Below are 11838 nucleotides of genomic sequence, written 5' to 3'. Positions count from 1 at the left end.
GGAGGGGGTTAACAGTAGACAAAATAACAGAAACAACATGATAGTCAATGGAAACTGAGGTTAATTATTTAAAATGTTTTATATGTGTTGCCATAAAAATAATGGAATGGAGAGTCTTTGTTCTATATATATATATATATATATATATATATATATATATATATATATATCCTGATATTTTGATATTTTGTTATCATAAATACTGATATAAATTCTGGGAGTCAGGAAAGTATGTCAGGAAGTGAAAGTGCAAATCATACAACCCAAGGTTGATCCCTAGAATCCACATAAAAACCTAAATGTGATGATATAAACTTATAATACCAGCCTTCCTACTACGGCCACACATCCACACACATGTACACACAGAGACACATACAGAGAAATGAATATACATATACATAAATACATACATACACACATACATACGCTTTTAAATAACAAGAAATTTAGTTGATGTAGCATTGCACGGCCTCCTGTAAACAACTCCTTTCTTTATTCAAACAAAATTATTTTAAAAAGACGTGGTTGATTCAAAATTAAGATAAACACTCATGGACCAGTAATGGAGCAGACTGTTTAAATGTCTCTGTCTCGGTGGGCTCAGAAGCTGGTACTATGTTTCTGAAGGGTACGGAATATCCCTATCCACGGTGGCCAAAACAAAGGACTCAGTCTTTGAGAGCTGAGACAGAAGAAAGGGTTAGTACTTTGTACAGGAAGTTGGCAAGCTACTTCTGACCACTGTGTAGGCCGGGGAACTATCTGCTGGGTCACAGCCGGACACCCAGACCACACCATCAGATAAATACAGCCCAGACCACACCATCAGAGCCAAGGCTTCAGCTGGCTCCACAGATGGTCAAGATCAGCACAAGGCAGAAGACTCGGTGATAGGCAAAGTCCCAGATGGATCTTAAAGCCAGCAGCAACTAAATCTAGACACAGACCAAAACAGAATTTCCTGATAGATTCGGGGGAAAGGAGAAATCGTTTGCAATAGCTATGAGCCCATTGGGTAACCCACCAGCTCCAATGGATAGTCCTTACCAATGGTCACACCAGTAGTCCTGATTAAATAAAATGGGCCATAAAACACAAATTATGAAACTGGGAAAGAATGAATGAGTCAGGAAGAAGAAGGGTTGATAGTGGTGAGAGACGAGAGCAGACGAGAGGGAACAGCACCCATACTGCATTATACACATGTACTAAGTGGTCAGAGAACTAAGTTTGTTAATAATTAAAAGAAACAAAGTCAACCTAATATGGTGGACAGAAGGCGGGGAGATAAGCCGAATGGAAAGGTTAAATGAGGCCAGAGTGATGGTTCACCAGTCAAGGGCACTTACTACTCTTCTAGGGGACCCAGGTTCGATTCCCAGCACCCACATGGCAACTAACTACTATCTAACTCCAGTACTAGAGGATCTGACACCCTCTTCTGACCTCTGCAGGAAAAATACCCACACACATAGAATAAACCATCAGTATAGAAAATGTCTAACGGTTAAGTAAATAAATAGGAAGAACCTAGTTAAATACATAACTGTTTATGAGAGATAAAGCAAGCTTTGAAATTATCTGAAATTTAAACTGGACATGGCTGTGCATGCCTCCAATTCCAGACACAGGAAGAGGGGGCAAGAGGATCAGAAGTTCTGCCACCCAGCTAGCTCGCAGTCAGTCTGGACTAAATGAATCCCTAACACAAACAATTTGAAGTTTTGCCTGCCTGACCCTTGACAAAAGAAATTGCTCCATTAAAATGTGTTAAAGGGTAGGTGGAGGGTCTCACACCTTTAATCCCAGCACTCAGAAGACAGAAGGAGGCAGAGTTCTAGGCCAGTCTGGTCTACAGAGAAAGAAAGGAAGGGAGAGAGGGAGTTAAGGAGGGAGGGAGGAGGGAGGGAGGGAGGGAGGGAGGGAGGGAGGGAGGGAACGAAAGCAACTGAAAGCATCACACCATTTCCAGAGTCTGGCACGAAGTGAGCTAGCTTTCTGCAGTTTCACACCTTGAAATGCAGCTTCCCCCACTCTCCCAGTTTAACTTCTATTGCTGGAAGAAAGAAAAAAAAAAAAAAAACCTTGACCAAAACCCACTGACAGGAGCAAAGGGTTTATTTCATTTTATACTAAGGAAAGAACTCAGTGAAGAAACCACAGCAGCAGAAGACTGGTTTCCTCAGCCACCTTTTTTATACAGCAGAGAGAGACCCACTTCCTAAGGGATGGGGCCACCCATAGTGTACTCGGTCCTCTACATACAAGTTCATAGACCAGTCTGCTGGATCCAATTCCTTGGTTGAGATTCCCTCTTCCCAGGTGATGATTTAAGTCAAGTTGACAAAAAACAACCACACACCCCACTCTCAGAAACAAAGGAATATAGGTCTACAACCCCCAGAATGAGCCATGCTCAAGGTTCTCCCTCTTTCAAAGTTTTTTTTTTTTCCTTAATAATAATGCATAAACCTTTGTTTATGGAAAAGAACATCACTATTACCCTCCAATTATTTCTGAAGATCTGGACATTTCTCTGTAAAGTTATGGCACTTGTTGAAAATTGAGGCTAAATGAGCAATAAGACCAAAATTTGGATCCAATTCATCCCACACCCATAGCCTGTGTCTTTACCATGCTGCACAGCCCAGACGCATTAGAAGCCCAGTGTGACCAAGAGTGGCCACCCATGCACACCTCCTATAAACTAGAAATACCTGTGCACTGTTTTGTTTTTAGGGTTTCTTTAAAGATGATTTTTATGTGTATGCCTATGTGAGTTCATACACAGCCATGTGTGTGCAAGAGCCCATGAAAGGTGGGGAGGACATCAGATTCTTTGGAGCCACAATTCATTCATGTACTGGGAACCGAACCCAGGTCCTCTAGAACCCAGGACCTCTCAAAGAGCAGTGAGTGCTCCTAACATTGAGCTGTCTCCCCATCTCTCCAGCTGCTCACTCTTAGACTTTTCAAACATTGTCTGAAAACTTTGACAGACCCGCGTCGGTCACCAGTCATGCCCAAACAACCCTGGCTCTAGTAAACATTTTCAAACAAAGACAACTATGTGAACACTTCTCCAGCAAGAGAGCTCTTTCTGCAATTTATACAGGAGCATAAAGCCAAGTTTTGTAAGTTAGTTTTTAAACAGATTATAATGTCCTGGGTGGGCCCAGATGCACACAGATAAAGTCACTGAAAAGGACAAAAGAGGAGCCAGGAATCTCCCGATGGGAGACTGCATGAATCAGTCTCCTCATTTGTGCTTCCTTGGGAGCAAAGCCCTCACCAAGGCGCCTGGGACCCGTACTTCAACCCAGGAACTAGCCCCAGATGTGTTGACCAGTGAAGCCATTACTATTGATCCTAGACCTGCAGGAGAACGTGACTGTGCCTGTTATGTTTATAAAGTAATATTCCCAAATGAAACAAATGAGAATTGATTCCGGAGAAACTACAGAGGATGAGAATGTAATATGAGCATTATGAAGACTCCATAACTCCCCCTCCACAGCCTTCGTCTATCCATTACCAGCCCAGGATTTTCTCTCAAAACTTGTGCAGACATTTCTGTAAAAGCCCTTCCCACATCTAGTGGTTTCCCCTCAAAACTTTGAGGCCCTGAAAAAAAAAAAAATCTAATTATTAGTGGTAACTTTAAAAGATCACAGTAATTTATTTTTGTCAAATGTGACTAAAGATTAATGGAGACAATCAGGAATAATTTGGTAAAAACATATCAAACACAGAGAAAGCAAAATTTGTTGTTAAGTGAAGCATCAAATATAATAAAAGCAAATTCCATGAATGAACGGCAACAATGCGCAATTCATTAACCAAAGGCCCACGGTTATTTCACACTTCAGAGGGCCACTGATATAATCAGAAAACACAGTGAGAGTATAAATACAGACTATCATCAACTCCTCCTTGTATTCCTTGTATGTTTTAATCATAAACATTATTCCCATCCCCACGATAAATCATAAACCTAGAAAAGACATTCAACTAGTAATTCTAAGATGGCTATCAATATGTCACAAAATATTAAATGTGCATCATTTTATTATATATCAACTATAAAACTCATGGAAACTCTGATCATCGTCATCATCGTCGTCATCATCACCATCAGTATCACTACCCACACGGCTCCAATCACTACTGAATGCCTTCTTCATTGCTCAAAGAAAAAAAAAAAAAAAAAAATGCAGCAGTTCATATCTGCTATGTCTTATATGCTCGGAGCTTGCTCATAATGGTACTCAATTCATTCTGGTAGTGTTTTAAATAAGGGAAAAAAAAATGAGGGCAGGGGTATAGTTCAGTAGTGATGAACTTAGCAGGCTGGAGGCTCCGGGTTTAGTATCCAGCACACACACAAAAACACAAAAATAGCCAGACTGCTGTCACATGTCTGAAATCCAAGCATTTGGGAGGAGGCTAAGTCAGGAGGATCTAAAGTTTGAGGCCAGGCTGGGTGACCTAGCCAGACATGTTTCATAAACAAGTATGTGGAAAGACTGAGAAAGACACTGGTCACCAACCTCAACCTCTCTGCACCTTGTATGTATACACACAAATTCACATGTATGCATGTATGCAACACACACACACACTTAGTGAAAATAAATAAAGCAGTGTTTTCCATTGACAAAGAATGAATTCAAAAGACATGAAGAAACAATCTAGACTGCTTTGGGGGAGGGGGGGGAACACACTATAGAAGAGAAAGCATAATTGTTCTTGTCTGTGTTTTTAATAGCCATGGAGAAAGGACACAAAGGAGAACAACAGGTAACACTTTCCCAAAGGAGACCAGAAATAAGAAGCCTGTGGTGACTGTTTCATCCCAGCCCCCTCATGTCCCTCTAACCACCCTGGCATTCCTGCATCTCCATCCGCTTCCCTGCCCTCCTTCAGCTCCAGACCTGTCACTGCCCCTGCATAACCCTTTCTCGTTTTTTCTGTTTAGTATTGACAACTGGCCAGTTTTCAGGTCTGGATTCTAGTCTACTATCTCCTCTGCTTCTTGACAATACAAGGTGTGCACACAGACATTCATATGCCCCCAAACCCCTTTCCCTCCTGGCACCCCACAAGTCCGTGGAACACCGCACGCTGCTCCTGTCTGTTCTAGATCAGTTCTAAGTGCAGGATCCTTTTTTTTCTGTTCCATAACCTTTGGCCCTGTTTCTGGCTCTGGGATATGAATTTCATCTTCCTGTGCAATCTAGGGCACACCTTGATACACAACCCTTTCCGAATCTTCCCCAGGACAGCACCGCATCCTCTCTTCTTAACCTGCATTTTAAACTCCTACCCTGTACTAATGGCCTTCTGGATCCCACTTCACCGAGACATTGGTCTCCATGACTCTGGAGAGTCTCTGCCCTCTGTTCGTTCCAAATTACCAATGCTCTGTTCATCTCCAGGACATCAAGAGGCCTACTCAGGAAAATCAAGGCTGTCAGCTGGCAAACCTCCTGCCCCTCAACTCTTTCCTCATAATCTTTCTTGCTGGCTTTGGTGGCCCAAGTTAAAGATTCCACTTCTGAGTTCGAGGCCAGCCTGGTCTATAAAGTGAGTTCCAGGACAGCCAGGGCTACACAGAGAAACCCTGTCTCGAAAAAAAAAAAAAAAAAAAAAAGATTCCACTGTCCCCACCCCTACATGCACTCTCTCCAGCATATTTCAAGCCAGGTCTCTATCAAGCGGTTACATGTGCCAGTAGTTTTTTCTGCTCCTGATCACTCTGTCAATAAGAATATGCATACCTTGCCCAGCAGTGGTGGTGGCACATGCCTTTAATCTCAGCACCCAGAAGGCAGAGACAGGTGGATTTCTTTGAGTTCGGGGCCAAACTAGTCTACAAAATGAATTCCACGATGACCACCAATGCTGTTATACAGAGGAACCCTGTCTCAAAAGGTCACAAAGAAAAAAAACAAAAAAACAAAAAAACCCATGCCTACTTATATGTTTATAATGCCAGATTGAAAGGTACACACTCCCTGCCGTGTGATCTGTGCACAAAAGCTCCCCAAAGGCTCTGACTATAGATCATCTGTGTATTCTCTTGTGGTGCCTTCCACATGACTATGCAGTAAGTACTCCAGGCATTTGCAAAACCGAAATTAAGAATGATTATATATTTTTGTATAAATCAAGAAAGTAGAGCCAGGCGTGGTGGCGCACGCCTTTAATCTCAGCACTCGGGAGGCAGAGGCAGGCAGATTTCTGAGTTCGAGGCCAGCCTGGTCTACCAAGTGAGTTCCAGGTCAGCCAGGGCTATGCAGGGAAACCCTGTCTTGAAAAACAAACCAACAAACAAAAAAAAACAAAACAAAACAAAAAAGAAAAGAAAAGAAAAGAAAAGAAAAGAAAAGAAAAGAAAAGAAAAGAAAAGAAAAGAAAAGAAAAGAAAGAAACTGAGGGAGGTGGGGGGAAGTTTCCTGACTGACTCCTGCTATACAAAGGACTCTCTTCAGCACAGAAGATCGTCGCCTATATTAATTCCCTTGAGTAGAGCAGTCTGTCACAAGCACATAAAGATATCAATCTTTCCACTCTCCTGCCCACACTGGCCAGAAAGCTAAGCTCAAGTTGCCTTGTGATGGCTCTAACACGTTCTTCCCATCAGCTTTAGCATGTTAGAGTTTAAATTCCCTCAAATTATACACCGCGATTGGAGGCATGAAATTCTATGAAAACAGGAGTCAATGTGGTTACAAGAGTAGACTCTGGTGTGTCTATATGTTGAATTTATCGTGATTCGGGGTAAACAGAAAAATACTTAGGCTACATGGTGTACATGAATAAATTTTCGGGGAAAATATAGTTTTATTTTCAAATAAATCTGTGGAGATTAAATATATACTGTTGTGAGTGCCTAGATTTTGAAAATTGCAAGAATGTTTCAGGAAGGATGGAAAATTAAGGAACACCAAGATAGATGTGAGCTCATGAGTCAAACACTGTCGGCATTCACAAGGCGGGGAAGACACACTGTTTCTCAGGACTCACCTCTGGTGACAGCATCTAGTGCACAACCACACCCTGTGGCTCCTCCTCCGATAACAAGGATGTCAAATTCGGATGTGTTCTTCAAAGTCATGAGCTGAGCTTCTCTGGAGGGAGGCTCCCTGTTCACAGGCTCCGTGAGGCATTCTGCTGCTTCCACATATGCCAGGCTCACCTGAGGGAAAGCACACGGGCTGGGGTCACACACCACCCATGGCAATTTAGCAAAGCATACAGTGTACTGTGAAGAAATTCCTAATGGAGATGAAGATTACCAAGACTAGCCCACACTGTCCACATGCAGTTGCAAGATTTCTTTATGTGGGTCTCAAGTTTTTTTACCCACAGAACACCTGGTTGCAAATCCAGTATCTCAACTGTTTGAGTTTTATATATAGCAAAGTTTTATTATTTCTGCCATTGTGTAGCAACTCCCAAACTCTCTACGTAAACCAATTTGGGGAATCAGAAGGAAGTATTTTACTCAGTAGCATCAAATCATTCGGATAAGATTTTAACGTATAGATACCATGTGAAAGGGTAACAGAATATGTTACAACCATTGTGCATTTTCTTTAATAAAAGAATATATGTCTTGTTCAATTCTCATGACCGAAGATATGCTCTTGATTTTGATTTGTCAACTTAAAATCAGTGGAATCAAAAATCTACTTAGCATAAGATAGCATCTCCTTTAGATTAATCTTCTAAGCTCAATGGGAATGATACTTTTCAAAGATTTTAATAAGAGGTTTTCCCGATCAAATATATAAATGATAGATAAAGATTCCCTGTGTTTACAGCGCACTATTTGGATTGCTGAAAACTTAATAATAAAGCTAGGCGTCACTCAGTTAAATTTCTTGGTTCCTTAGCAACATAACCCATCACCAGCCCAAATCAAAAATGCTTGTGCTTTCTTTTTTCCTTTACAGTGTTTGCCTAATATTTGTCGTAGAGAGCATCAGATCAACCCACTACACGTATGTATAAGACTCTTTGATCCATACCCAGGACCACCACAAGCAAAAAGGACTGGGCCACTCTGCTGACCAGCATCTACAATTCCAACACAAAGGAAAGGAAAGGCAGGAAGGCTTTCTAGGGTTAACAGTGAGTCCTAGAGCCAGCCTGCACTACATGGGAGATAACTTGCTTTTAAAAATCTTGTATGTATTACATACACATATTATATATATATATGCCTATGTGTATGATAGATATGTGTGTATATGTATGTATCACAGTGCCACAACCACAAACATACAGAAAAATGGGTTGCTGGATTTTTTTTTTTTTCTTACTGTAGTGTAAATTCATTTACCACAAGAAGATTGGCCCATGTGTCTCCATTAGATATCCAAAGACCACAAATTCTGTTTCTCTCCATTGCATCACAAGGTCAGCACAATGATGGTTCTTCTCCTGCTCTGCCATGAGTCACCTATGAAGCTCTGAATGAGCAGGGGCAAGTTTGCTCAAGAGGAGGAGCTCTCAGGTCATCTAAGAATGGATCTTAGATGGCTTGGGATAGTTTATGCAGTCCAGACTGGTACCAAACTGACCTAGGACTTACAAATGTCTATCAGCATATCCCACTGTGGTCACTGCTCTTACATGAGAATTATTCCTCTCATTCAAAATAAGGAATTTTTTTTTCAATTCAGATAAAAACTATTTCCTACGATTGAATTAATTATCATCAAATCAGTTGTATTTCTTCTATGAAAATAAAGCCAAATGTCTAGAGGAAGTTGGGGAAACCCTGTCTTGGGCCACAGGGACCCAGCCTGAGTCTCCAACCCTGGCTTAGAAGTCTGACAAACTGAGTTCAATCCCCAGGACCCAAGCAAGAGAGAAGAACAGACTTCAGCAAATGTCCTTTGACCTTCATACTCACAACATGGCTTGTTAACTTTTAAATTATCAATTCAAGTGTGAAAACTTTTTTCAAAATCCCATTCTGCATATGAGTCTTCCTATTTGTATACTAATAACTGTTTCCTCATGTAACAAGCCAAGTTAAAAAAACAAAAACAAAAAACCTGCTAGACTCTGTGAAGGACTGGACTCTTCTAGCTATGGTTTAGTCTTCCTCAGCTAATGAGAAGGGAAATAGAACACGTGGAGAGGTTGTATGTATGTATGGATGGATGGATGGATGTACTTACATACATACATACATACATACATACATACATACATACATACATTTATAGAAAAAGCAAATGCCAACATGGGGTGTAGGGGCAGACTATGACCACTGGGGGAGGGGAGAACTACACCATGACAGATGGGAAGGATTTGGACATGGGACTGACAAGTGACTAAACCGCCAGAGCATTTTCACACGTCAACAGAATTGCTGACATTTTCTGCCTTGTAAGTTTTCTAGAAATAGTTGAGAAATAAGTTTAAAGACCATATTATGGTATAGTTCATTAGAACTTGTTAATTCTACAAACTCCCTCTTCTGGTCTCACCGTGAAGACTTAACTAGCTCAGCTTCCCCTTTAGTAGGTAGGTGAGGTGCAGGGGGTTGGGGGCAGAGTCATTTCCATTGACTACGTGGCTCTTGACTTCTTGTGGGAATAGTCTCAGCCTGTCTTATCTCAATATTAAAAACACTTCTCTCATCTTAGTATGGTAGATACATGCCTCTGATCTCAGCCCCAAGAGGCAGGGAAGAAGGAGGATTAAAAGCTCAAGGCCAGACCTTGTCCAAAACAGCAACCATGTTTTCATATGTGGAATATAGGTTTCCAACATCCATCCTAAAAATTCTTTAAAGATTCACTAAGCCCCTGAATTATCCAGCTTTGGCATTGATCCACTAAGCTCATTTGTATCTAGATTTTACATACCACCACACCATCACCTGCTTCAACACAAGGCACCCCGCTCCCACAATACTACCAATGTTTGACCACGGACCTGCCTGTCCACTCAGCTCAGTATCCAAGAAAGCTTTCTCCTGCTTTGTGAACCTCTTTCCTCATTTCCTTTGGCTAGCACTCAACTGCTATGAGTGACTGACGTGCCTCTTGGTAGCCTGTCCTCTATTAACCTAAGCAAGATCCCCCATGCATGAGCAGAGGCCCATCTCTGAGGGATTCCAATCCTCGACTACCTGAAAATTGAGATTAACCACCACCATACCTGGTGAGTGTCTAAACTGTGGTATGCGTCTGAAATGGAATAGTGATCAGTGAGTGATTTTACAAAGAGCTAATGATGAAGAGACACGAACCTCAAATTCAGATTAAAGTCTGAGCCCACATTCCACCAGAGCACAGGCACACCTAACCAATACATGCATGAGTGCCCATGACTGAATGCAGAGTGGTCACCACCCACGTGACTCTGTGACCTACAGGCCTGAAAACAATGACTTACCACACACAGAAAAACCAACCAATCTCTGTGCTGAGCAGTCAGACTCAGGCATCTGTGTACTACATGACTGCGATCATTCTACATAAACAATGTTAAGTAAAAAACAAAGTATGGGGATCAAAAAACAGATCGGTGATTTCAGGCCTTGGGAGAACACTGTCTACAAAGGGCACAAGAAATACCTTGAGGATGAAAGAACATTCTGTAATTTAACTGTGGTTATAATTACATAACTGGGTGTGTTATAAAGAGGTGATCTCACTACGTTGAAGCTGTTACCCAAATTGCACCTCAATAAAAGTGACTTAAAAATAATAACTGTGGCTAGAGCCCTTACGTTCTAAGTGGTTTAATAGGATGTTTGCTTTCTTTTCTTTTTTTTCTGTTCATTGAATCTTCATAGCAGACCTGAGTCAGGTGTGTCTTGATCTCCACTTAGAAAGCCAGGACTGAGACATAAGAAGGCGTTATCCCAAAACTGTGTGACCAGCTCACAGCAGAACTGGAATTGTAGTGACCCAGCCTGACAACAGAGACCAAGTCCTATACGTCTATACTGCGCTGACTGTGCAGGGAATCTTAAGGAAATACATGCAAAAGCAGATAAACTAGTTACAACAGAATGAAGTAATACCACTGGCGAGATGCAGAAAACTTTTAATATGGAGTTGGGGGTACCAATTGTGGCAGAAGCTGTACTGAGGGGTTCTTCCAACTTAAAAATATATATACTTATATCCACACACAGTACTATTGAGGGTGATTTATTTAATTTCTGACGGTATTTTAAAATAACGCTTTATTTTTGTTTATTTCTTTCAAGAGAGCTGGAAAGTGTTGCAACTGAGAAGCAAAGCACCATGCTTATTTTAGAGGCAGTAAACACAGCCTAAGGCCCTACTTAGAATTATGACAGGAGAAAGACTCATTTTGGCTTTCATACGGCTTTGAGTAACAAAAATACATCTGCACTCTACCTTCTCTAGAATATGTTGATTTCAGGGAAATAACGGAGGGGGGAGGAATTAGAGATGATGAAGCAGTATTGGTAAGTAACGACAGTCTTTAAGAAAAGGGTCTTTGTGCTCCACTCCTCTCGGATCTGTCCTTTCCTAGGTCTCCTTTTCCAAGCGGACAGTGTAATTAGTCAGGAATCTGGGAGGTGAGCTCTGCTGATGGATGCATCTAAAGATGTCCTGATGCTCATGGGATCTGCAGAGGCTGGACCCAGCACCACTCACTCAACAAATCACTATATTGAGAAGTCCCCCAAGCGTTCTATAGAGTAGGAGACAAAAGGATAAGGTGGCAATTATAATATTACTTGCAGGGTATTTAAGTCAGGGAAGGGGCTAAAAGGCTCGGGGGACTCTCTCTCTCTCTCTCTCTCTCTCTCTCTCTCTCTCTCTCTCT

General features: G+C 41.5%; 1 protein-coding gene across 1 annotated transcript in view; it reads right to left on the bottom strand.

Moving 5' to 3' along the window:
- Gpd2 (glycerol-3-phosphate dehydrogenase 2) overlaps positions 1-11838 on the bottom strand; it is a 135669-nt gene that overhangs the window by 76344 nt on the left and 47487 nt on the right. The window contains exon 3 of the mRNA XM_029536655.1: positions 7033-7204. Within this exon, the coding sequence (XP_029392515.1) occupies positions 7033-7204 (172 nt within the window). The remainder of the gene's footprint in view (positions 1-7032; positions 7205-11838) is intronic.

The sequence above is a fragment of the Mus pahari genome, chromosome 3 (assembly GCF_900095145.1).
Source record: "Mus pahari chromosome 3, PAHARI_EIJ_v1.1, whole genome shotgun sequence".
In the NCBI taxonomy this organism is placed as follows: domain Eukaryota; kingdom Metazoa; phylum Chordata; class Mammalia; order Rodentia; family Muridae; genus Mus; species Mus pahari.
Note: the sequence above shows the minus strand (reverse complement) of the source record. Positions and strands in the feature narration are given on the sequence as shown.